Consider the following 27,324-nt stretch of genomic DNA (forward strand, 5'->3'; position numbering starts at 1 on the left):
AGCCGCTAGAATGTGTGTGCAAGTGTGTTGAAGCCACAGCAGCACTAAGATACAGTGCAGTGATTCCCAAACAGGGTAGTGATATGCCAGCAAATTGCAGGGGGTACGTGAAAACATTTACTTTCCAAGATGATTAGTAAATATTCTCAGCCGTTTCATAGTAAGACAGACAATAAAAAAGGACGTGTGCACTACAAACAGTTTCCTCAGGGAGACAATAACCAAAATCATACCAGTTGTGTTCCATTCTACTTTTGGAGAATAATTATCAACACATTTGAGTGAGGGTGTTCTCATGGTATGACAATTAGCAAACACTGATATAGTGAGCTGACGTTATGTTGTGTTACAAGAAGCAGCATTGTTTACATGGCGCAGCCGGAAAGAGGCAGCATGATATCATACCCAGGGTGCAGAGCTGGTCGATGGCTTTGATGACGCGCTCGCACTCCTCCACGCGCGTGCGGCAGCCCCACTCACCATCCAGCGGCACGTACAGGAGCTCCCGATGCTCTTCCTCCGTGAGCGGGACACTCGTGCCCAACTCGTCTGGAAAGGAGGCTAAGGTGGGAGGGTGTGACAGGAAAACACCTATCGGAAAAGTTTGTGTTTGACTTTAATGAGTGTGTTACAAGGGCTCACCTTCATCAGGGATGAGCTCCATGTCCCACGGACTCATCTTCTCTGTGTCTCCGTTATCCCAGCTGAATGAAAGGAAATAAGATCTTTTTCACCATTTCACACAATGACCATCATTTTCCACACAGAGAAGATGCCATTTTTGATGATGTTAATTACCAGACATTGTAGCAGAGAAACAGGCTGTCAGGGTACTGTGATTGGTACGGCTCTTGACTCTCGATGGTCCCAAACCACCAGGCGTCGTCGATCACCGAGCGAAACCTGTCACCTGTACAGAGATAGGGCGTGGCTCAGTGGATCAGTCACCTGTGATGGTAAATGTATCCCATGCACTACAAAACACAGACTGCATACCTATACTCCACAGCCTCTTCCGGGCGTTGTCAAATTGCTGCCGCAACACCAGGAAGTCGATGACGTCCGGCATGTCGTGGTACCTGCAACATGCCGCCCAAAAGGATCAGGGTGTGAAAGGGAAACAAAAAAAAAAAAGCAGAAGCAGAAGCAGAGATGCAGCTCGGGATCTTACTTCATGGAGAAGGATCCTCCGGTAAGTTTCCCGGTGTCCGGGTCAAGGAAGGCAAGCTTGAGGCAGCAAAGTGTGGGCAAGCCTACCTCGTACTTTATACCCACAATCTTCATCAGCTCTTGCTCCTGACACACACAAGAAAAACACCTTCAAGCAAACTAATGCACCTTTCCCCCCCATACAATGACCTCCATTCCGCACATCTACGGACTAGAAACACTCAGACAACCATCATGTAATAACAGTCAAATCATAATCAATAAAATATTAATATTAAGGTTATGTCAGCATTTTTCAAAATATTACACCTATAAATGCAAACAATAATAATATTTTATTTATAGAAAGCTTTTGCAAAACAGCAGAAAATAAAACCAAAAAAGCATGAAGTTCGGAACAAATGCAGTTAAAATTGCACACAAAAAGGTAAGATTCAAAGACTACAATGTGATGTATGACTCAATATGTACGCTATAAAGCGCTATCAGTGTGTTTGTAAGGTCAGCAGTGTGGCCCATGTGACTTCCAAAGGGAGGGCACGGCAACAGAAGGTTCTGTCCCCCCAGGGTTCAAATGTCAGAACATCTCAAATGCAAGAATTCACCATTTAAATGAAATCTCTTTAATCTGCTCAATAAACTGGACACTAGAAAGATTTTAAATTGCGGAAAAAAACTTCTCTCAAGTTATTTATGATTTACAGTGGTGTATACACTTTGTAATTAGAGTGAATTTGCGTGTAGTGGTGAAGTTAGCATGTTAGTTACATTACTTGTGTGTGTTGTAGTATTAGTAGTACTGTTTTACACAATAAATAAAACTGGGACTTGTGCTCATGTTTCAGTCGGTTGTGGATTTATTGTGTACTTTTTTCTGCTCTATGATGAGGAAGAGTGAGCACAGACGTACGAAATGTTGTAGTGGCATATTCTATACAGTAAAAGCTCATAAGAATAGGAATATGACTGGCCAGGGTTGCTGTGATGATTCCTGTTCAATGACTACTTGTTTTTTTTGTTGTTGTTGTTTTTTTAATAAGTGATTCTAAGGAAGAAAAAAATATATATATTTTTACCCGCAGCTCCATCTTGTGCCAGGGTTGCTTCTTAGGGTTGATGCTGTAAATCTTTTTCTGTTTGGCCATCTCCACATAGGCCTCGTGGCCTTGCCGGAAGTAGTACAGCTGCACAAACAACACACACAATTAAAACTAAACAGCATCAATAAAAGCTGTTCATGTGTACCAATATAGCAAATTCAGTGTTCTGGAGTGTTACAAATATATGTTATTGCATTTTATGTTATTAAAAGCAGTTTATGTTTTCTTTTGTACTATCAAGGCCATGTGATTGACTTCCCTTATGCTGGGGGGGGTTCCTCAGTGTGACTCTGCCCTTTGCATCAGGTTTCATTGAAAGGCCTTCTTTTGAGTGTGAGTGTGTGTCCTTGTAAACCAACGGCCCTTATCTTGACTGTTCAGACATCTTTCTGATCAGCCATCTTGCAGGCTGTATTGAGTTGTTTTATTGTATCACTTATTATTCTGAAAGAGATGACCCTGTGTCTTGTGTAATGAGGGGTTAACATGTTTTCCTTTGACACCGAGGCAGCTAGTGTACATGACAGGTATTGCATTTCCTTATACAGTGACCTATGCTGTAATAATAATACTTCAAACACTTTATTCCAAAAATATATCCAAATCACTTGTGTCTGTTGACTTCATGTATGTTGAAGAATTTTCAGTGTTTTAAATGTTTAGAAAATATGTTGGTCATTGTTATCCTATGTTTGCACTGTGGTCAATTTTGTATGCACACTCTTAACAGGTTTAGATGCATCTTTTATGTTTGCATTGTTTTAGGGCAGTGGTTCTCAATTTTTTTCTGTCATGTCCCCACTGGGGACAGAAATGTTTTCATGTTTTCAAGTGTTGGACCTCGACTCATACGATGGCTTCGAATGTTAAGTCCAACTTGAAGCCTTTCATTTTCATTTTGGCCTGGAATTACTGTGTACATGCAACTTGTAGTATGGCATGGAAACGGACACAGCGTGCTGCTGCAATAAAACTATACATGAAAATTCTGACACATGACTTTTTTCCCAGGACTTTTTGATTATCAAAAAATGTAAATGGCTACTCTTAACTTTTAAAACCAATCTAAGCCTTAATGGCAAGAATTTCTCAGATGTTTTGCCATGTTGTACAATGTCGTTTACAGCCACGTTGAGAAGCTAATTGCTGATGCTGTATCCATTAGCTTCACAACAGATGTGTAATTCTACCACAGGAGATATGTTATACTTATTGGTATCGGCATCGGAAATTGAGAGTTAAACAATATCGGCATATCGGATGTCTGCAAAAAAGCCAATATCGGACACCTTTACAAAAGGCATTTATTTCATTAAAAGTAAAATCTGTATAACATCATTCTGTGTACTAAATATGTCGGGGCTCCAGACTAACTTTTTTTTGTTTTTGTTTTTTTTACTAGGACCCACAATGGGACCTAACTTAAAATTGTAGGGGGTGCACACCGAAATAAGTATTCTCGTTTCCTCTCATTTTCACTGCATTACTAATAAATACTTGAGCAAATGGCAACTGTCTTCTCTAACCACTCTGTTTCTGTCCCTAGCTTGTGAAAGGCCTCTGTGGTGGCATCATATTATTATGATGCCATCCATCCATTTTCTATACCGCTTCTCCTCTTTAGGGTCGCGGCGGCATGCTGGAGCCTATCCCAGCTGACCTATGATTATTTGATTATTATTATTATTATTATTATTATTATTATTATTATTATTATTATTATGATTGTTAATTGTTATTTTACAACACAGCCACCTGTGGCTTTGCGGCTTATCTAATACGGATACAAATTTTAAGACCAGTTAAAAATGTGAAGAATGTACATTTTGCACAGTTGGATCTTACAGAGGCTCTAAATAGAGCTTCAAAATGCAAAAAGAAGAAATGGGATTGACACAAACAATGTTTAGAGTAAGCAATTCATTGCATTCATTACAAAAAAAAGCATTAAAGTGAAATAGGCTGTTCAGATGCTCAAAAGTTTACGACCATAGCTAAAAATTTAAAAAAAAAAATTTAAAAATTAAACCCAAACCCCCCTAAAATAGAAATATAATGTAGAAAAAAAAGAAGTGAGTAATGAGTAGCTGTACCATTCTTGTTAATGAGGTGAAAATAGCTTTGGGCATGCTTGATGCCAGTGTTTCCAGGAGGCTAGTGGGAATGTTGCTCCAGGTGGTGAAGATGGCTTCACGGAGGGCATCCACTGTCTGGAACTGATGTCCATTTTTGTAAACTTCCCTTGCCATCCATCCCCAAATGTTCTCCATTGGATTTAGATGAGGGGAACACGCAGGATGCTCCAAAAGAGTGACCTGATTCCTCTGGAAGAAGTCCTTTGTGAAATGCAGCGTTGTCCTGTTGAAGAAGCCAGTCATTACCACACAGACAAGGGTCTTCAGTCATGAGGGATGCCCCCTGCAACATCTCCACATAGCCGGTTGCCGTTTGACGCCCCTGCACAACCTGCAGCTCCATTGTTCCATTGAAGGATCATGATGGCGCCCGTCCACTGCGCCGTGTGGAAAACATCTCAGGCGGTATCTCCTTGTCATGCTAGTAACATTCGAAGCCATCAGGACCGTAAAGACAAAATAAAACTTTCTTCAATGTCCCATGTTTGGTGCTCTCCTGCAAATTCCAAACCTTGAAGGAGACAAAGCCTTTGAAGACGTTTTTTCTTCTTAAAAGCCTTCGCTGGCAGATAGATGGCGTCTGATGGTTCTTGGACTGCACTCGCCACAAATAACAACCTTCATTTGTGCCGAAGATGGTCCCGTGTCTTGACGGACAGCCAATGGGATCCTGCGGCTCATTTTTTTGGTCTACCACTTGACTTTTGTGTTCCATGAGCCGCAGGATGTTTGAGGAAATTTGAAATGACTGTCTTACCGCGTCCAACCTCAGCAGCCATCAAGATATCATGACGGTATGAATACCTGACACTAAATCACATTCTGTCCATATTTTTAACAACATTTTGCCTTTTTTGATCAGCTGATGAACAGCCTATTTCACTTTAATGTTTCTTTGCACTAAATTGTTGTTTTGTCTCACTCCCATTTCTTCTTTTTGCATTTTGAAGCTTTACTTAGAACCTACTTAAGGTCCAACAGTGCAAAATGTACATTCTACATTTTTCTACCATTTTTAACATTTTGATCAGGAGTGCATATGTACACATCCTTTTTTCTCTGTAAAATCCAGTGAGTGCTGCTTGTATTCCGGTGTGCTCAATAGTCTGGAAATTTTGGTATATAAAACATGTTTTGTAGCTTTTTACCATTTTATTTTATTTTTTACTAAAATGTCCCCCACAGCACTTCGTCATAAAAGTTGCCAGGGTCCACTTGAACAAATAAACACCTCACACTAGTGTCAGGTTTGATATTATAGGCCTTTTTCGACCATGGGAACATAGAGTGTATGGCCACCAGGGGGCCTAAAAGGGTTGTGTTTTGAATATGAAACCATGTGCTGGAGCTGCTATAAACAGTTGGAGCCTTGTACCTCGTCTCCCATCTGGGGAATATAAGGACACCTGCGGGGGAGTAAGTCCGTGATCCAGGAAGAGGGAAGCCACTCCTCCAGGGTCAGTCCCTGCTCCTGAAGCTCCGCCCTCTGAGAGACACACGCATCTACATTTATGCATTGCCTTCCAGCAGCACATTCTGATTGCTAAGCTTTTTACAGTGACAAACCTTCATCTTCTCCTTTGGCTTCTTCTTCTTTGGTGAGGCACCGTCCTTGTCGGCTTTGTCTTTCTTGCGTTCCTTCTTGGGGTCCCTCTTCTTGTCGCCGTCCTCTTCAGAGCTGCTACTCTTCTTCTTCACTTTTACGCTCTTCTTGGGTGGCTCAAGGTTGATGCCGGCATCAGCCGTCCAATCTGAGTAATCGCTGGAGTAGTCGCTGCACATACGTCGTAAAAACACAGAGGGGACGATAAAATGTTGGTGCTGTGCGACGTCGCCCGTGTCCTCATTTGCATACATTACTGTGTGCGCTAGTGGAGATGATAAATGTGTCCAACCTTGAACTACTGTGATCATCCGGCCACGGCTCTTTTTCCTCCTCGTCCTTCTCCTTCTCTTCCTCTGATGAGTGTCCATTTACCTGTCGCACCTCCGCAACTTCGCCCTGTTAACACACGTTTTGTGTCAGTATTCATTACAACAAACATGCACAATGTGACACACCTTTGTTTTAACTGTTACTATTATATTATTGTTATATATATATATATATATATATATATATATATATATATATATATATATATATATATATATATATATATATATATATATATATATATATATGTGTGTGTGTGTGTGTGTGTGTGTGTGTGTGTGTGTGTGTGTTTATTATCCTCTACTTTGAACAACACATGTTGGAGACTTGTTGATAGCACAGGGAAAATATTCCATTCCTAACATAACATTCATTCAAACATATTTCTTTGATTGCTATTTGTTCGTTATTTGGTGAGCAAGAGTAAGCTGTTGAAATCAAGTGATGATCCAGATTAAGGTGCAAAAATGATGTACTCTTTTTGATGTTACAATCTCCATCCATTGAGGCTAAGTGGGGCTGGACCCACCAGATCCAGCAGAATCTGGAATCACAGGAATGGCTGACAGCTGAATCTGCATCCACCATTAATATAAAATATCATTAAGTAAAAATATCCGCGGCCACCTTGTTTACATGTCTTCCACAGCGGAAGAAGATGCGAGCGTCTTCATCACATACACACGAATGGAGAGGCGACAGTGCGCAGGGACACGGCGGGAGACAACTATAACGCCGAGCGATTTGTAAGGTCTGATTTTTTTGAGGAGGCATTTTTGTGATGCAAATATACAGTATTACTCTTCTGAATGCATATTGTTTTGAGAAGCCAACCTTCTGACCCCAGCAACTAAGCAGAACTACGTTCCTCGTCACGGAAATCCGACCAGAACTGGACTCGCGGGACCAAATGGGGGGGTGAGTCAGTGTTGATATAGTCCACTGCTGATGAGGAACGTAGTCCACTGCTGATGAACTTCATCTGAAAAAATCCCTTTAGTGTCACGATTATACACTTCTTAATACAGACCAAGTTGTAAGTGCTCGGTTGTTTTTTATGGTCTATTTGTTACGAGGAGTGCATTTTTTTATTTCTTTTTTGGTCTTTCCCCCTTTTTGGAACAACAAATCACAGCTCTTACAAGACTGCATCACTCCTAGCAACGTGGTCAACCACACCTCCTCCCTAAGATAAAGGTTTCTGTCCCCTCCTTGCACAGAGTTGCTCTCAGGAACTTCCTTAATCACTCTTAAGCTTAAGAATTTTTTCGGCTAACCTAGGCGCTTTCTGAGAGGACTCTGAAAAGCTTTGTGAATACGGGCCCTGGTGTTTAGCTTAGCTCAGCCTCAGTGGAGGTCTGCATTCTACAATATCACAGGTGTCAGACTCAAGGCCAGGGGGCCAGGTTCAGTCTGACAGACAATGTGTACTGCATGAAATTGGAGGGATTTTTTGGGGTTTTTGTGGTGGTTGTGTGTTTGAAATCTGGAACTGTCCTTTCTAGTCTTAGAAGCCTGCTCGCATGAAAACATTCAAAGACAAACTGCAACAGTCCAGCCACACCCATTTCAGGAAAGGCTGCAGTCCACTGAGGGCAACCATAACTTCAATGTGGAACCCGATGAAAACAAGTTTGACACCTCTGTAACAGTAGCATTTAATACACGTCACATTACTTTATTAAAAGAAAAATGCAGCATTATGTACCTCAGAGGCGCTCTCATCGTCATCAGCAGCCTCGGCACTCTGGCGGCTCGTCTCTTCCATGGCAGCTCGGGTTTGGTAACCGTGGTTACCCTGACTCCGCCTCCCTTCATCAGCTACGCACTCTGATGTGGGCTGAACCTGCAGTCGAGTCTTAATCAATATGGTGCTCATCCAAATGTCTTTTTTCTTGATATCTGCACTCTGTTGAGTCCCATTCTTGTGTTCTGGCTATTTAACCGTATGCACGTGACGTGTGTATGCTCATGTTCTTACTCTGCTTTCCTTGGGGAGAGAGTGGATGGTGCGTCTCCGGCGCTCTGACTGGTAAATATTGATCTCTTCCTCCCCTTTAGCCTCTCGCCAGTTGACCTGTCTCCTAGACAACCAACGCACACAGTCACCGCATGCATGATGCTTTAACAGCAACAGTTTAATGTAGGTTGTTTTCTTTTTTTGTACCTGACGGAGGCGCCCTCCAGCTCGGGCACCAGCACCCGACGGCTCCAGGCCACCAGGTCTCCCTCAGTGGCCATCTGGCTGCGGGGGGCATTGCTGTGCATCTGACGGACGCCCTCAATCTGCCCGCTGCGACGGAGACCCACGTTGGGCGGGGAGTGGACTTCTGTTGGAGAACCCACCGACCCTGAGGGAGGAGAGTTACAACAATGACTGTGATTTATAATAATAATATTAACTCATTCAATACCAAAGACATATTTAGTTTGTTGTTTTTTTTAGACCCAAATGCTCACTCCCAAAGACATATTTATACATCTTTTACGCTTTTTTGTGCGAGAGGCAAAAAGAGGTGACTTTTCATGCAGTTTTAAGGCATAAAAACAGCCACAAGGTGACAGAAGTGCATGTGATAAGAGCTCAGCATGCATCTTTTGCATGTATTAATGGGCTCGACAGGAAGCAGGGCGTGAAAGAGCATGGAGGAGTGAAGCGTGCAGGTTACGCATTGTATACATTTTAGCGCATGCACACACACACACACACACACACACACACACACACACAGTTTAATTACAGACGCAGCAGCAGCATGACACAGTGGCGGCCGCGTCCGCCCTCCCATGCAGCCCAACACCACCGCTTCAAAAAAATCCTAGGGCAAACCCTGTAAAATGATGGCCACTCTACAACTAACAACCAGGATGTGAGAGTCTTCACTTCTACCTCTGCTGATTCGGGTGCTTGCAGTCGCGGCAGCAGGAGCAGCAGGAATCTCATTGGAGCCCAGTCTTTGGTCCTGTTCCTGCTGCAGTCTTTGGATCATGGTGTCCAGAGGACTGGGACCGTCCACCGCCTGCTCGCTGACCACTTGGTTCAGACCTAATAAGAAGAGGAAGACCAAAAGGGAGTAAGGAAGTACTATCCATTTGCCTTATCTACAGTGGTGTTAAAAAGTGATTGCCCCTTCCTGATTTCTTTCTTCTTCTTTTTTTTTTTTTTTTTTTTTTTTTTTACTTGTTTGTCATACTTAAATGTTTCAGATCATCATCAGGACTTTGACTAAGCCACTCCAAAGTCACCATTTTGTTTTTCTTCAGCCATTCAGAGGTGGACTTGCTGGTGTTTTGGATCATTGTCCTGCTGCAGAACCCAAGTTGGTTTCAGCTTGAGGTCACCAACAGATGGCCTGACATTCTCCTTCAGGACAGCAGAATTCATTGTTTCATTAATCACAGCAAGTCTTCCAGGTCCTCAAGCAGCAAAACAGCACCATCACATGACCATCATAATATTTTACTGTTGCTATCATGTGTTTCTTCTGAAATGGGGCGTTACTTTTACACCAGATGTAATGGGACACACACCTGCCATAAAGTTCAACTTTTATCTCATCAGACCACAGAGTATTTTCCCCAAAGGTCCTGGGGATCATCAAAGTGTTTTCTGGCAAAATTGAGAGGAGCCGTAATGTTCTTTTTGTTCAGCAGTGGTTTTGGTCTTGGAACTCTGCCATGCAGGCCGTTTTTGCCCAGTGTCTTTCTTATGGTGGAGTCATGAACACTGACCTTAAGTGAGGCAAGTGAGGCCTGCAGTTCTTTGGATGTTTGTTGTGGGGTCTTTCGTGACCTTTTAGATGAGTCGTCGCTGTGCTCTTGGGGTCATTTTTGTTGGCTGGCCACTCCTTGCAAAGTTCACCACTGTTCCTTGTTTTCGCCATTTGTGGATAATGGCTCTCACTGTGGTTCGCTGGAGTCCCAAAGCTTTAGAAATGGCTTTATAACCTTTTCCATAATGATATATCCTAATTAATCTCACTTATGTTTTAACACCAATCACCTTTTCACACAGGGCCATGGAGGTTTGGATTTTGTTCTCCCTTAATAATAAAAAAGTTTCATTTAAAAACTGCATTTTGTGTTCAGTTGTGTTGTCATTGACTAACATTTAAATTTGTTTGATGATCTGAAACATTTAAGTGTAACAAACATACAAAACAAAAAGGAATCAGGGAGGAAGCAAACACTTTCTCACACCACTGTGTGTTTTTTTTCTTATGGTGGTGATTGGGAGTTGTTTGGGTCTGTACCTGAGGAGGTGACGCCCATCTGTGGTATGAGCTGCTCGTCCCTGCAGCCCTCCCTGCCAGGCACCAGCCGCTGATATCTGGGCGGGTGGGGGTTCCCGTCCACATCCACCAAGAAGGGAGGGGGCATGAGGTGAGGCGCCTGCTGAGTCTGCTCGTCCAGTACGTAGTTGTTGGCATCGCGGATCAGCGGCCGGTAGTCGGTGTGGAAGAACATCTGGTCAGCAATCTTGAGGCAGGAAAGGAGGTACGGGATATGAATTGAGTTTTAGTTCTGCCACAGTGACATAGACGACATGCATATGCATCATCATCATCATCATCATCATCATCATCATCATCATCATCAGTGTGTGCATATGTGCCTCACCTTGTCGTACTTGCTACTGGAGCCAAAGCCAAAGATGAGCAGGTGACCGTGGGAATCGGTGGCGGCAAAGTGTTGGCCGTCCGGACTACACTTGCAGTCAAACAACGCCCCGTGCCCTTGACCCTCGATCTATCAGAGCAACAAGTGGAATTCACCTTTAGATTCCTCCTCTTTGTTCCATCCAACGCCAAGTAGGGGTGTCACTATACACTCAACTCAGGAGACGAGACGAGGCCCGATATTGGGTTGACAAGAACGATACGAGACGATATTTGACCATTACTTTTATAAAACTACAGTGACAAAATATGGAGCGGAAAACAGACCTTTTCATTTAACTGAGTCACATTTGCATGGATGATCTAAGCATGATGCTTTTAACTGTTGAACTTTTTTCCACAAATTGGAACAAAAACTAAAAATGATACGTTTAAATAATGATGGCAGTTATAGCTACTACTACTACTACTACTACTACTACTAATCACTTATGTTAATGTTAGTTATGTAAAGACACATGTAAAATAGACTGTAGATTGCAGTACAATAGATCATTTTTATTGTCACACTAAAAGAACGACAGTTCCCATTATGCTTAGGGCACCAAACCAGAAAGTAGTGAATGCATGTGACACACTTGTATCACATATTTTGATAGAAATCATATCCAGCCACGGTGTTGTTAGCCTCATATGGCTTAACATTAAGTACGTTTGATGAAATGTAGAATTACTACAGCTTCTGCTTGGACATTTCACCGCCACAGCTGTTCATTGCCAGTGGAAAAAAAAGCACCCACCAAGTGACGAGTGATGCTGGGAACACCGAGGCAGGTTGGACTGCAAGGTGTCTAGTGTGCACAGAGAACTAAATGTGCGCTTCCAATCCTGCCTGCACTTCCATATTATGTGTATCATGATTCATAATAGCCATGCTATAGTTATGGCTGCAATGCATTCCTGTAAACAAGAAATATCATCACGTTTTAATCTGGCGACACCCCTAAGTGCTACGTGTATTCATTTTTTCATGCAGTCCACAGTGGAATTCAAACATTACAGTAAACATCTGCATCACATGTGAGCAGGAAGAAGAACAGCAGATTCCTTTCAGGCGAGTTGGCCAACTCACCATGTTGAAGTATGAGCGGATCTTGACTCCTCTGGCCAGGTCCCACACGATGCAATTCCCGTCATGCCCCGCTGAGAAAAGGATCCTGGGATCAAAGGGGTGTGGCTCCAGGACAAACACCTCGTCCTCGTGACCCTGTTGAGATGGAAAAACTAGATGAAGATTTAAGTAAAGGCAAGTAAAACATTCCCATGTCTGCCTGTCCTTGAATGCACCACTGGCGTATTTGAACTTCCCCTGTTACAATTTGGCAGCATGGGTATGTAAATTCAGTCAGTTTATATTTTTGTGGGAAAACCCACCCGTTTGTGCTTTTTCTCTCCAAAAATAGTTTTTTCCACAGAAAAAGCATTCACATTCACCCACCTAAGTATATAATCATTTATAAGAGTGTGATAAAGCATAAAATGTACAGCATGATAATACAGCATACACGTACGTAACAACGTGAAGATGTAGGCGCTCTTTGTGGCTTTCGACAGTCAACTTTTTTACAATCCAGCCTCAAAACTTGGAGCGAGTGAACACAAGTTAATATGTGATGTTACATCGTTGCTGGAATCACAGCAGGCAAGCAGTGCGGATTATGGAGACGCTACTTGGAGAAACGCCCGTGTCAACTGCGACTAGTAACCCCGAGAACCCAGCGGCCTACGGAGCAATGTACCACTCTCGCCGCTTAAGAGGGAGCATGAGGCAGCGCCACAGGAGATGGAAGGGCAGTGGTAGCGGTAAGCTGACAACCAGGCTGAAGGCTAGACTCTCAAATTTCATCTTCTCTTTCATTAGAATTCATTAAGGCGAGTGCCTATACATTTTACAATGAAAAATGGGTTTAATAAGTGTGTCACACATATTATAGGGCTTAGAGCAGGTGTGTCCAAACGTTTTCCAGCGACTTTGTTATTTTTTTTTATAATTTTCCAAATATTTCAACTTTCTTCTTGTTTATTGTCTTCAAAATATTTTGACTTTATTCCCATGTTATAAATTTTCTCCCAACCCCAACCCAACTTTCCAAAAATTACAACTTTATTCATTGTTTTTTTTACTTAAAAAAAATTAAATACATCTTTTTTTCTTTAATATTTCAACTTCATGCTACTAAAATACATTTTTTCCTCATACTAATACTTTATTCTTGTAAATTATGGCTTTTTTCCTTGCTAGATTACAACTTTTCTGTTAATATTTTGACTTTCAGTGGATTGATTTTCCCATTTTTGCTGCTATTTTTTTTTTTTTTTTTTAAGTTTCCTTGTTAAATTACATTTTTAGACTGTGCTGCGGCCCCTTTTGGCCACCCCTGCTTAGGGTGTAAAAATGGGCATTTTTATGGATGTGTCAACTATTTGCCATTTTTCACCATTCGCTGGGGTTCTGGGAAAGTAACCACTGCCAACAGCAGGATATCTCCTGTATCCAGGATCAAGTTGGACAGACAGTTTACACTAACATGGTGCTGTGCTGAAACATACCATCAAGACGTGGACGAGGTTTCCACTGATGGAATTCCACACTTTCAGGGTCAGATTGTTGGCCGCCGTTATCACCGTGCCGTCGTGGCGATCCCACGCCACCATGGTGACCTTCAGCTTGGTCACCTTGTCCTCCAACGGAGGTGGGTTGTACTTCCTGGAGGAAACGCCATAAATGCTAGTAAAACCATTGTGCTGGAGAAAGCTGCGACTGGTAGAATGTTTGTGTCACCTGCTGTAAATCTACAACTAGGAGCAGTAACTCAAAAACTTCCTTCTTTTTTCTCCATCTTAATGATTTATGCACATCTTCAACACACACACACACACACACACACATCTGCACTTCCTGCATAGCAGAAAATGTAGATGTTGACTGACGTACCCTGGCAATTTGGTCTGCATGTCCAGCAGAATGCTCCTCCAGCCCTGCGGCTGCAGCTGCCAGATCCGCGCTGTGCCATCCCTGCTGCCACTCACAAAGCTAAAATAAAACCCAGAAAGACACACATTCACACAGCAGCCACAGTGCTAACACAACAACTATTCATGGTTTTATTTCCACAACAGCTAAACAAACCTAAAATACTTCAACCCTCCACCAAATGCACAATTCCAAACTTAGCCTGAGTGCATGATGGAGGTGCATGTGTATCCCATGTTTTGTTTGGTTTTTTTTATTGTGGATCCCAATTAGTCCTTATTGTAGCAAAGACCACTCTTCCTGGGGTCCACTGACACGTTACATTACAATCATTACAGTTAGGATTGGGCGATAATTTTTATATCCCGGCATAAATTTTTCCAATGATAAGAAAATGACTTATAAATGATAGTTGATGACGTGTATTTCCTGCGACTTCGTGCCGCGGTGCACTGTATTTGAGCATGGCTGAAGGCAAGGCGGAGGAGAAGCGAGGACAGGGAGGTACCGCTGTAATATGGAAGTGGTTCGGTTTCGATGGAGCACGCAAGAGACCATAATATACCAAGTTTGCAAAGCAGCGGTGACGGCAAAGGTACAAACACGGCAAGTACCATCTACCATCTCAAGTGCAAACACAGAGTTGTTATGAAGTGTGAGACAGAGTCATCTAGCGAGCGCTTACCCAGTCAAAAATGCAAAACGCTTTTGTTCATGGCCTTCCTTACGACAAGAAAATTAAATGATGGCATAAACTGACTGATACAGTGTCATATCATTTAGCCAAAGACATGATGCCTTTATACTCAATTTTCAATATTCAGCTGTATTCCTGTTTTGCAATTGCTCCTAAACTGTACACTCGAATTCTGAATACTTACTGATCTACAAGTAGTTTGGTAGGCACTAAATGCACTTGTTGTATTGCACAGTTTGTTACCAATAATCAATAAATGTGCTTTACAATTTGAGATAAGCGTATTTAATTATATGGGTTAAGGTTTGTAGCTTTTTATACAAGACTCAGCTGAATTTTATTATATCGTCATATCGTGACGATAGAGAGTGACGTGACGTGAGAGTACATACAATACCACATGACAGTTTTGTATCCTTATTAAAATTAAATCCCATATTTACAACAGCAAGAGTTATAAACTTTCGACATATTTGTGTGTGTGTGTGTGTGTGTGTGTGTGTGTGTGTGTGTGTGTGTGTGTAAGAATGTGCACATGTTCATGTAGCAGCTCCTGAGTGAAGGTGGCACTTCTGCTGACAGTATCAAGCCAGTTAGTGCTTACAACACCCAGCGGCGCCATAATAACAAACTGCAGGCCACACAAACTTACCGGTCGCTGCAGTGTGAAAACTGGATGCTGTCAACTTTGTCCTAGTTCACAGAAACACAGGAGAACACCGAAATAGTCAACAGGAGTCAGACGGCTTTGACAAAATATGATATAAAAATAACTTCATTGTTTTATGGAAATTATTTTTTGTAAATTTTTTATTTAGAAAAATAAAAATACAATTTTAGTATATATAAGTATATACAGTAAAATATAAAAACATTTTATTAAAATATTTTTATAAGTAACTGGAATGTGATCATTAGCATGACCTCAACATTTGTATATACATTTTTTTAATTCAATGGAATTCAAGGCATTAGAAATAACTTGCTGAAGGTCGCTATGGGACGGGGGGCCCTCATTTACATTTATCCAAGGGCCAAAATAAAAACATCGACTTCCCCACTGCAATTTGGGTAAATGAATATTTTGTCGTCCAGTCGCTATTAAAAGTTTAACCAATGTTCAGTGTCCGCTTTTGTCGTTACAGCCATATTTGTTTAAATGCAAGTGGGTCTTCTTCTACTGCTGCTTTATTGTGACGCATACGCCTCACTGTTGCCCCCTGCAGCGTGGAGGAAGTACTGCATCAACGAGCAAATCTCTACTTAGACTGAATGGTTACACCACCGAGTGAAGACTAGTGGGGCTTCAAATTGCACATTTGATGGTGACTCACAGTATGGGACTCTAGCTCTGAGATCTTCTCAGGTTGCCCTGAACCAAAGTAGTACACCCTGATAATGTGATCCGTGCTTCCTGTGGCAAGGAACATCCCACCTGCACATGACAGGACACACACAGGCATGCAGGATAAGCATAGTTCCTTCTATTTTAGAATTTTAGGTCATATGGGCTTGAGTCAGCATCACCTGCACTAAAGGATGAGCACATCATCTGGACGCCAGGTCTTGAACGCTCTGTGAACTTACTAGGCCTCTGGCTGCATATGTGAAGGGAAAGACAACCAACCCTATCATCTGCTACAATGTCACATAGCATTGTGAAAGCACAGGACAAATAAACTAGGTGCCAATAAAAAGTGTGCACTCGTTATGTGCAGCTGTGTCTCACCCAAACTTGAGTGTGCGTGCATCCCACTGCCAGAAACAGATGGTACCATCAGCGCCCGTGGAGGACAGGTAGCGCTTGGAGCCGCTACACAGAGGAGAAAACTGCAAACACACGTAGTTTAAGAGGTACATGTACTTATCTATAATAAATCATCAGTGGTTTGGATTTCAATGTAGTCAGGCAGGCACGCCTCACCTGCAGCGAGGTGATGGACGCCGCATGGCCCTCCAGAACAGCCAAAGGCGCACATGTTTGCAAGCACCACACCCTGATGGTCTTGTCACAGGAGCCGGCAGCGATCATCGTGTTCTCGTAGCTCACCGCCATGTCGGAGATCTCGGCGGCATGGCCCCGAAGCGTCGCCAGCAGACGCCCATCATCCGTCCCCCAGATCTTCACCAGGCAGTCATCGGAGCCCTAAAAAGGAAGCCGAAAGACTTCAGTACATCAAATATATACATTTTTTGTAAGCTGTGTTCATATGTAACGAACGTATGTACTAGTTGATTATTAAAACACTCGAGCGTACCAAAATTCGTTAGGGTGTAGAACTGTCATTTTGGTACCCATTCACAGCTTTTGGCAATGGAAGTACAAAAATGTACGGGTGCTCAAAAGTGCTACAGCACCAATCTTTTTTTGGTACCCTTTGCTACTTTTGAACCACATGACTAAAAGGAACCACAAAACTGAAAGGTGCCGACTATCAGTCTGTTACAGATGTGGTGTTCTGGTTAGCGCATTCAAGAGGTTAAAACAATAGACAGATTCATTCATTATGATCTCTAATTACCTGATCTAAATCTCGTTTTTTAACGTCACCTAAAAATGCTTAGAAAAGCCCTCACCTTGAGGTATTTTCATTTAAATTAATTCCATTATTGTGGCAGATCATAACATTGATATATGATATATAAAGTGGATTTATAAAGTCGTATTGTTATTTATGTGTTTATTTTTTGTCCTGTCCAGCCATTCGGCAAATAGTATTGTTGATGTAGATGCCCTTACATGCTAAACAGATTTGTTATGATGTTTATTGTTCTGCAAATTTGGGAGCAGGAGACGATAGAGAAGATGAGAAAAGAAGACAGAAGGGGGAGCGCGGGGACAATACAGAGAGACACAACAACAATTGCAACAATAACAAAACAACAGGACTACATCAGCAAAAGTCCATAATAGAAATAACAAAATAATATCAACAGCCACAGTGATACTGTATTGAGACAGCTACACCTATTAATGATAACAGTAGTAATGAAAATAACCACCACAGTAATAAGAGTGACAATAACTTTTAGTAATCTTCTTGCAGACATCATCATCTGTTACAAAAATAACATGATAACGCCATGAATAAATCAGTGGGCTATGTGGGGAAGTACGCATGTACTGTGAGTGTGTATATGTATGCGTGTACAGGTATCTCTGTAGGTGTGTACGTGTGCATGGCTGCATGTATATACTGTATACGCGCATATAATGTATGTACGCACATGTGCGTACATGTAATTGTCACTGAGAAGGTTTGAAAGGTGAGGGAATGCTTCCTACCACCGGGAGACCAGCGAGCGGGGCCGCAGAGAGGCAACCCCGACCAGAAACAGTGCGCCAGCAGGACAACCAGCCTCCGAGACCGGCGAGAGAACACACCCCACAAGGGGCCACACACCAGCGAGCCCAGAGCCGCCCCCGCCACCAGGAAAGAAGCCGGCCCACGACCGGAAGCGGAATGCCTTAGTCTTTCACTAAACTTGGATCTGCCTTGAAGCCAGCAACATTATTCTCTGCCTGGGGAGGTTTCCCCAAATGTGGTAGTTGTCGGCGGCTCTCACAAAGTCTGCCATGATCAGTAAGAGCAATCACACACACGTCAACTGCCGCTGTTGTTGACGGAAGTAGCGTTAGTTCCTATCAGCTACTGTATGTGAAATCAATGCGCCTAGGAAAGAAGCTCCGGTAATGTTTAAAATGATCAACATACTGTGTTACATGTTATCATGAATGTACCTGTTAAGGCTGGGTTATACTTTCCGCTGGAACGAGCCGCACGGAAATCCGCTCAAAAGAAAGTGTGTGACTTTATAGTCTGTGCGGCATCTGCTCCCAAACTGCAGGGGGCAGTGTATCGAAAACACACGTCTACCACAGTGCTAAGATAGAGCGGAAGAAGTTTGCCATTGTTTACTTGATGTCCAACATAGCGATACTTGCGCGTCTACTTCTTGAAGAAGTATTTATTTGCTGCTGCGACAAAAGGAAGAGAAGGTGGTCCACTCGTCCTTTGAATAGGAGTGCTGCAATCACAGCTCATCATTCTTCCTACCACAGGGACTTGTACCGTGGCAGGAGAATGTGCTTACAAAAGGCATGCTGAACACGGATAAAGAAAATAAAAAACAAACAACTTGACTTTACACAGCTTGTTTCAGTGTTTCTTTATGCTTGCACTACTGCGCGTCAGGGTAGGCTGCCTTATATGACTGCCGGTATTTTGTACTTCAGCTGCGAGGATCTCAGGCTCAGCTGCCATTTTTTCCCCCGTGTCTCCGTCCGCGTAGTGAGAAAAATTTGGAGGTGCACGGAGTGGGAATTTTCCGCATGAAAAGGGCCGCTCGAGGGGGCGTGGGTGCGAAAGTGACGTCATTGCGGGTGCGGAAAGTATAAAACAGGCTTTAATGCATGGTCACAGCATGTATTTAAAACCATAAAACGCTGTTAGAGGTTTTTTTAGAGGGCTTTATAGTCAAAATAATGTGTCCCATGACGTGCTAACTCGTTTTCTCTCTTTAGAATACAAATAAAAGGGAAAGAGATGTGTTCATGCATCACATAAGGATTGTGGATGATGGGCAAAATTCCCAAAAAGTGCACTTTTCCTTTAAGGCTCGACTAAATTTTGCCAGAAAACATCTTAATGATCCCCAAGACCTTAGGGAAAATACTCTCTGGTCTGATGACACAAGGTCTGTCAAGGTGTGTGTCCCATTACATCTGGTGTAAAAGTAACGCCGCATTTCATAAAAAGATCATAGCAGTAACAGTAAAATATGGTGGTGGTAGTGTGATGGTCTGGGGCTGTTTTGCTGCTTCAGGAACTGGAAGACTTGCTGTGATAAATGGAAGCATGCATTCTGCTGTCTATCAAAAAATCCTGAAGGAGAATGTCCAACCATCTGTTGGTGACCTCAAGCTGAAACCAACTTGGGTTCTGCAGCAGGACAATGATCCAAAACACACCAGCAGGTCCACCTCTGAATGGCTGAAGGAAAATAAAATGAACATCGCAAGCCAGCGTGTGCACGATGACATGCACAAGCACAAACTTTCACACGCACAAATTTCGTGTGTGGCTTGGCTGGACAGTTACTCACGATAATCGCCCTATCACGCAGGTTCCATTGAAAATGAATGGAGTAGTGGCGATGTCGCATCTCCTTTGTGGCGCCCATAAGCGCTGACTGTCTGGACGAAACCTCCGCTGCCCGAGCTCCTCCATCAGTATTTTTTTTTTTTCCCCAGTTGAGAAAACTGTCCGTGCCGGTCGTCGGTGTTAATGCGCTCACCGTATTCGTTCTGTTTAAAACCGAAATATTCCCACACTGACCTAAGCATTCCAAATCATGACGACTCATCCACTGAACTTCCTGGCATTGGATATTATTTTTGATATAAATCATGACACCACCACCCTTAGCACCTACTCTACCTCTCCTGAAAATATTACAGCCTGGAATGTTCAATGCTGCAAAAGGTGCATTTTTACAAAGCCAGGTCTCAGATAAACAAAAGTAGTCCGGATTTGAGTTAGGTCAGGGTGCAACGATACACAAAATTAATTACCCTGCCTTTTTAATTTGAATTTCATTGAAATTGCCAGCATTTTTCATCATTTTCAGCACGGTATGAATGTGGGAGGCGGAGCTCAGCCTCTCTGTGCTTGACAATGCAACCTAAGCCAGAGTAGTCGATCGCAGATACACCGAGCTTTCGGCACAGAGCGCCGTCAGAGGTTGATCAAATAAATATGAAACTGCGTATTGTTCGATACTGGGGTCACGGTTCGGTATGCATGTGTACTGAACGGTTTGATACAGATACACGTGTTGTTGCATCCCGAGAGTTGAGTGACAGGTGATTAATCTCATACATTTTAGACATGATGCTTGTTATATTTAAGCAGATGAATCGATTTATCAATTATCGTGACAGGCCGACAGAAGGGTGTCAAAAAGTGGTACAGCTCTGTTACTTTGGCACGCTTTGCTACTCTTGGAAGCGCAACAAATTGGTAACCAATATTTTTGACAGAAGACACCAACTTCAAGCACTGCTTCCAGAAGTCCATGCAGCTGCCATAATTTGCCCTCCCAGTCATGGTGAACCCTGAGCCACCTCAAAAGACATGACACACAACAACAATCAACATGTCTATCACTGCCACAAAGCCACAAAAAAAATATGGTCTCATGATGAAAGGAGGGCAAAGAGAACGAGGGGAAAGTTAGGGTGACGGCAGATGAATCTTAATTCTGTGAGGAAACATGAGCAATAGCGGGGGGTGGAGCACGGGAGAAGACTGAGGACAAGAAAGATGGTAAGAGCGAGCACAGGAAGTGTGAAAGCGAGATAACAGAGGAGTCCCCCCAACCACCACCACCACCACCACCACCACCACCACCACCACCACCACCACCTCCCGCTTGAGCAGACAGCCATTTTTAGACAATTTAGAAACGAAAGCTGAAAATGCAGAACAATCAGCAGGCATTGATTATTCCTTTTTTTTTGTAACACTTCCTTCCTTCCCCTCCTAGGACAACAGCCCCATCACGCATGAACTCATCAACAATAACGAAGGTGCTCAGCTTACAGTGAATATGCGGCGTCCCGTCCTGTCGAAAGTGACGCAGTAGACGGAGGACAGGTGCCCCAGGATCCTCTTGTGCATTTTCATGTGCTGGTAGACGGCGGTGGGCACCAACTGCTGCAGGCGGTACGAGCCGTTCAGTCGACGGCCGTGACTCGTCTCCACTGGACAGCAAGGAATGACAATGTCATTACACGGCACACCTTAAGGTTTACATCACAAAAAGGCAGATGGCAGCGGACCTTCGACTTGTCAGGAAAATGAGCCCATAAGAAGGAATCACAATCAGAATCAGTTTATTGGCCATGGATGGACTTTGGCTCCGGTCAAAAAAATTTAAAGGAGAACACTATACTGTATGTATTTACATCAAATTATGGTATTTACAGTGTTATGGAGTGCAAATAGCAGTGGTAATAAATGGAATAAATGATAAAGTAGCTTGTTAAATCATGGGAGCAGGTTTGTCTGTTACAGGGTCAAACATCGTAAAGCAACCTCAGCTTTGGCGTGCTCCAAGTTTCGTCAAAATGTTTCACCAAAATTTGGCGTCAGTTTTATTGACTCTCTTGGTTTTTGTCCAAAATTGCTCGTAATAAACTGGCCTGTGCTGTTCCGCGTCATTCTGTTCCGTCGTTCCGCGGAATGGAGTGCCCAAACAAAGCACCCTACGCGTTGCTGACTCACTGTCCATACTATCCTTTTATTGAGTATGAATGATAAATAACACACCTTGGGGCCAAAGAAAGTTGCATTTGAAAAAGAAGGTGAGAAACCTTCTTGAATTCAAGCTGGCCAGGATGTGCAGGGAAGTCTGCATCCATTCCTCATTTATATTAATTTTACATTGTTTTCTGCATGGGAAACTCAAATTATTCTCTGTAAGATGCATTCTTTGGGTTAATACTTTTGGGTGTCTGAATTAATTGGATTTACATTATTTCATTCAGGAAAAATATTGTACATTATGGTTTTTGCCAAAACTTTTGTAAAGAATTAATAACAAAAAGCGAGGTGCCACCGTAATGTTTTAAGTAGCAACTTAACATAAGCTCCTTTCACACAGACAAAAACAAAACAATATGTATTGATTTATTGTCCTTGAATTTAATCTAATCAAACTAACTCAAACTGGAGGCATGTAAAATGAATCCAATCCTTTAAAAATCCATGGTTAAACCTAGATTAGGTTTCTGCACGGTCACTCCCATCCCTGCGAGGCCTTCTTTATGCTTTTATAGCAATTCTCTGCTGAAACACTAGGGGCAGTGTTTGCCTTGCTGAACTAATATCTTTGTCCCGAGTGAACAATGGTAACTACAAAAGCCATCAAGCGCCGTAGTTGTTGTGATTTACACCATAAATATTAGTCCTACATTATGGCATTATGGCTAGCCGTGCTAGCATGCCAACACTTAGCAAGTGTCTACATATGAAAAAGGCTAAAAAAAATGCTACTATGATCATGTTAACATGCTAGCAATGCTAACATTAGCATGCTAACACCTAGCATGATAGTGTTGAGTATTTATATATGTGTCTACCCATGAAAATAGCTAAAAATGCTAGTATCTTAACTAGCTAGCACTGCTAACATGCTAACACCTAGCATGATAGCACAATGTACCGGGAAGGCTAAATGTCCTGAATAAGTTGAGAAGTTTGACTTTGGAACGGTCTGAATCGGTTGAGAAATGCGGAAGTTGCTAGAATATTTTAGATCAAAGGCATTTTGCATTCCGAAAGAAAAAATGGGGGGATGTTTGTGCTGTGGCTAATAGCATGAATGTCCAGACTTAGTTGAATGCGTTGATGTTGGAATGAGGTGAATCGGTTGAGAAATGTGGAAGTAGTCGTAGGTATTAGCAGTTTTACAAAAAAAGCGTGAATTTGGGGAAAATTTTGAATTTTTGAAATGTAATCATTTCTTCCATGTCCCATTTCCGACAACTCCTGAAAATTTTATCCAAATCCGTTCAAAACTTTAATTTATTTTGAACACAAACAGACTAACGCCGGCAAAAACATAAACCCCACGCTGCGCTTGCAGCTTTGCGCTGTGCTTGGCGGAGGTAATTACATCCAAAAAGGATATAATGCAGAGAGATAGAATGTTATGTATCATCTAACAAACAGTCAAGGCATGGGCTGGTATGAGATTCTGATGCTATGATAAGCTTGGACAACAATATCACAGTTTGACAGTTTCATGGTATTACAGCTCTATATGTGCTTTTTTTTCCAAATATCTTTACTCAAAACAGTCATTTTTTTGAAAAATAACTGAATTCTCTGTAAATAAATAATAAATACGTTGTCAGTGCAGTCTACTGTGGCAAATCCTGCAACTCGTCACAATAAAAACTCTTAGTGTTAAAGAAAAAAAGAGCTGAGCAAAATGCAAATAAATGCAATGAAGTGCCTCAAGAAGGTCACAGCATTTTTTCTTAAAGTCATAATGTTACATTATTATTTCATAGTGGCAGGCAACACTTTTCCACAAACTTGCATTTGCGGGTCATGTGATTGTTGATGGCAACTGAGACGTTGTTAAGCGGTTGTTGCTTGTTGTTCAGTGGAGAATAACCGCTTTATACTAGGGATGTTCCAATCAGGGTTTTATGCTGCCAATTCTGATAGCCATCATCTAAACTGAAATGCCGATACAGATACCGATCACATGGATTAATTATTTTAATTTATTTATAAGTGCTACTGACCATATGATATGAAAAAAGGAACCATAAAATCATTTTCATTTAGACAAAAACATCTTTGGCGTACTTTCTGAAGAGAACATACTGTATATCACTGGTGAAACTTCCAGAGGATCACACGCCTTCTTTAAGGAGACTTTGGATGAGATCATACATCGGTGGAGCTCTAGCAGGACTTCTGATTGTCACACACATACAGGTGAGCATGCACATGGCTGTGTTAGCTGCACTTTGACTGATGAGCACACCGTGAGCCTCCAAAACTCACCATAGCCCGTCAAGTGCATAGTGCAATAGCTGCAATAGTGCAAGCCACAGGTGATCGTCTTTTCCGATCGGGTGGTGGATTGATCGGAGCATCCCTACTTTATGTCACTTATCCTCCATTCCTCTCTCCTCCTCAATCACATCTCCACATTTGGTGACCCTCCACGTGGGTAATATGTCCACCCACAACAGCGACAAGAGCGCAGCCGTACCGGTGCCGCTCATTGCTAACGCCTGTGCTAGCTATGCCCAACATATTGCAACACAGCACACGCCTGTGGTTTCAACCCAGACCAGCCTTGACTACAAGGAATAAGACAGGACGTAAGAAAGTATTTCCACGTATCAGCTGCGCTGGACCTCCACTTTCTCTCATATCGTAGAAACGCAATGTGGCACAGTTTTAGTGGTATTGAAACCATGACTTTTTCATACCGTGGTATACCTTGGAACCGCAAACCAGCCCATGCCTAATCCCGTCACACACAAAAAAAAAACGGGAAGATCAACAGACGCTACTGGATTTGAATTGGCAAAATCAAAGCTGTGCTTTACCGATGTTAGGTGGGCTCCCGTAGATGATGGGAGGCTCTGGTGGTCGCCCACAGTGAAGTGCCGCCAGTGCTGAACCCTTCCACACCACATGCTTGCAACCTGAGCCACACAACAACAAAGAGTTTGAAAAAAACGAAGCATTTGCATCAAGAATTTGTAAACTTGCAATGTCTGCATCCTCTCACTCTTGTTGGTGCGGAGGAGATTCTGCCGTCCTGCCCCAAGCAGGCTGGTGAGTCCCGGAACACTGGCCGGGACATCCCGCTCTAGGAGAGGACACACTCTGGAGCACACCTGCAGCAGGTGGTCGGGACTGATGTGCCGGTACAGCTTCACCTGTACATACAGTACAGTATACACACACACAAACAACTTGTGGACGAGCCGTTTAAAAAACATACACATTCACTAATGTAATCACATTATGTTAGGGACCATCAATAAAGTGTAAATGAATACGTTCCCTCCAAAGCAAAAAAAAAAAAAAAAAAAAAAAAAACAATCTCCAAACAGGAGCTACACACAAATGGAGCATATTATCTTTGCAACATAACGCAATCATGAATTCAACAACACAAACACCCACCAGAGTTCATATTGACAACTTCAAAAGGACAAATTCAAACACTTTTCAGAAGCCTCCAAATTATATTATTATAAGTGTTTCCAGAACCTTTTGCTTTTTTTTTTTTTTTTAACATATTCAAAGTTATTCCTGTTGGTTTTACCTTCAAAAGAGACAATAATATACAATAATATCATGAAAACAGTTTGCTTTGTTATAGTCCGGGAGAAGAAATGAAAGGAGGCAAAATTCAAATCCAAGGATTTTCAACAATTTCAGAGACACGTTGAAACCTGGAAAACCAGAGATTTTCCAAAGAGATGACCATGAGGGGTTAAAAAGATGATTTGGGTATTGGTAATGAATAGCCCCATTTTTTAATGACAGCATAATGATTTAGCCAGCAAGTGGTCTCCCTTGTGTTGCACATTGAAAAGAAATTGTCTTTAAATAATCAAATGTGGATGAATTACATTTGATTATATAAAACTGTGTAAACAGCCTAAATTCATATAATGTGCATACACTTACTGTAAATACGAGGAGTGCGACGAGACGAGACACGAGATTGGGTCTATGAGAACCAGACTTTAACGTTACTTTTAAGAAAAGTACAATGAAAAAATATGACAATATATTGCAATCTACTAACATCATTTCTACTACTTTACACTCTGTGTGTATGCTGGCGGCCCCGCCTCCACCCACCGAGAAAGAAAGACTGTATGACTGACAAAAGGGTTCACTCCGTGCATGTCGTTGTTCTATGTAACAAAGGCGCCAAGGTACTGTAACCAATGCACATTTATTCATTTATTGTGTCATTTATTTATTATTGTCCAAGGCCGAGTGCCCACAAAACATGTTTTTTCTGAAGGAGATATCCTGTCACGTTTTAATTTTGCAAGTATATACTTGCAAGTTACTGCTATAGTAGCATAGGCACAGCAGGCCTAAAGGATTACAATCTACTACTTTGAGTTGCTAAAATATATTGTGATGGTCACAACAGATGACTTTACCGTGTGTGTTTGCAAGCAAAAGGCCCCATTTTTAAACGCAGGCCAAGTGCTTTTAAATGAGATTACATTGTACACTATTGAGCCTCACATGACCTACTTCTGAAATGAAAGTAAGCAACATGCAATATTGTGTGCACGTTTACATTAGACATGCAGCAGTGGGCGATGCTAATTTAAACACACCTGAACACACACACACACACACACACACACAGTCTCCATTCTCTTATCAGTGCAGCCTCACACACACAATTACTGAATCCCTATAATTACATCCAACATCATTGCTGGTACACAAGACATGATCAGCGTTTCTTAGCTCACATCAGAGCCCAGCGCCACTTACTCAGGTGCACACAGCCTTTATACATAATGGCACACATTCATAACACACAGCAATGCCAATACCACAACAAACACACACACACACGCCCAGCAAATATGCAAAAACAATAGATAATTCTACAACATGAAATTATCTTATTGGAAATATATTGCTGTGGTTTCATCATTTAGTCCAAAATATATGTAAATAAACTACACTGCATATGTTCCTCTTTTCACTACGTGCTCGATAAGTGCTTAAAAAGCATGCAACTAATTAATTTGCCATAATTAATTAGCCCCAATTAATAGTGTTAATTAAGGCACCATCTCCATGCCTCCTCCTAGTACGTGCAACCACCTTGTGCAGCAGCAAAGACAAAAAATATACTATATAAACAACAATAACAGCATGCTTTCACGTGTGCAAACGATTCACAATTAAAAAACTAAATATTTGCAGTATTTTTTTTTTAAGATAGAGAAAACAGTATTCAAACGGAGGTAGGCTTGAGTGGCAGGGAGTGGGAGGGGCACACCTCAAGAAAGAGCACATGCTGAGAGGCAAAAAAATATACTCA

The 27,324-nt window shown here is 42.1% G+C and overlaps 1 protein-coding gene across 3 annotated transcripts in view; it reads right to left on the bottom strand.

The window, feature by feature from the left end:
- Positions 1-27,324, bottom strand: part of phip (pleckstrin homology domain interacting protein) — a 38,245-nt gene that overhangs the window by 8,893 nt on the left and 2,028 nt on the right. Inside the window, exons 5-30 of one of the 3 annotated variants that reach the window (XM_054760993.1) lie at positions 25,018-25,168; positions 24,833-24,931; positions 21,297-21,457; positions 16,616-16,837; positions 16,421-16,521; positions 16,219-16,289; positions 16,026-16,126; positions 15,344-15,384; positions 13,956-14,054; positions 13,571-13,727; positions 12,093-12,227; positions 10,962-11,090; positions 10,595-10,820; positions 9,232-9,387; positions 8,509-8,692; positions 8,323-8,425; positions 8,050-8,187; positions 6,301-6,407; positions 5,972-6,179; positions 5,781-5,891; positions 2,247-2,354; positions 1,172-1,296; positions 997-1,079; positions 799-910; positions 643-704; positions 406-591 (exon numbers count right to left, since the gene is read on the bottom strand). In XM_054760993.1, the coding sequence (XP_054616968.1) occupies positions 406-591; positions 643-704; positions 799-910; positions 997-1,079; positions 1,172-1,296; positions 2,247-2,354; positions 5,781-5,891; positions 5,972-6,179; positions 6,301-6,407; positions 8,050-8,187; positions 8,323-8,425; positions 8,509-8,692; positions 9,232-9,387; positions 10,595-10,820; positions 10,962-11,090; positions 12,093-12,227; positions 13,571-13,727; positions 13,956-14,054; positions 15,344-15,384; positions 16,026-16,126; positions 16,219-16,289; positions 16,421-16,521; positions 16,616-16,837; positions 21,297-21,457; positions 24,833-24,931; positions 25,018-25,168 (3,376 nt within the window). Of the gene's footprint in view, positions 1-405; positions 592-642; positions 705-798; positions 911-996; positions 1,080-1,171; positions 1,297-2,246; positions 2,355-5,780; positions 5,892-5,971; positions 6,180-6,300; positions 6,408-8,049; positions 8,188-8,322; positions 8,426-8,508; positions 8,693-9,231; positions 9,388-10,594; positions 10,821-10,961; positions 11,091-12,092; positions 12,228-13,570; positions 13,728-13,955; positions 14,055-15,343; positions 15,385-16,025; positions 16,127-16,218; positions 16,290-16,420; positions 16,522-16,615; positions 16,838-18,433; positions 18,583-21,296; positions 21,458-24,832; positions 24,932-25,017; positions 25,169-27,324 lie in introns of those variants that run through there. The other 2 variants (XM_054760994.1, XM_054760995.1) reach the window with 2 other exon arrangements.

The sequence above is a fragment of the Dunckerocampus dactyliophorus genome, chromosome 19 (assembly GCF_027744805.1).
Source record: "Dunckerocampus dactyliophorus isolate RoL2022-P2 chromosome 19, RoL_Ddac_1.1, whole genome shotgun sequence".
Taxonomy (NCBI): domain Eukaryota; kingdom Metazoa; phylum Chordata; class Actinopteri; order Syngnathiformes; family Syngnathidae; genus Dunckerocampus; species Dunckerocampus dactyliophorus.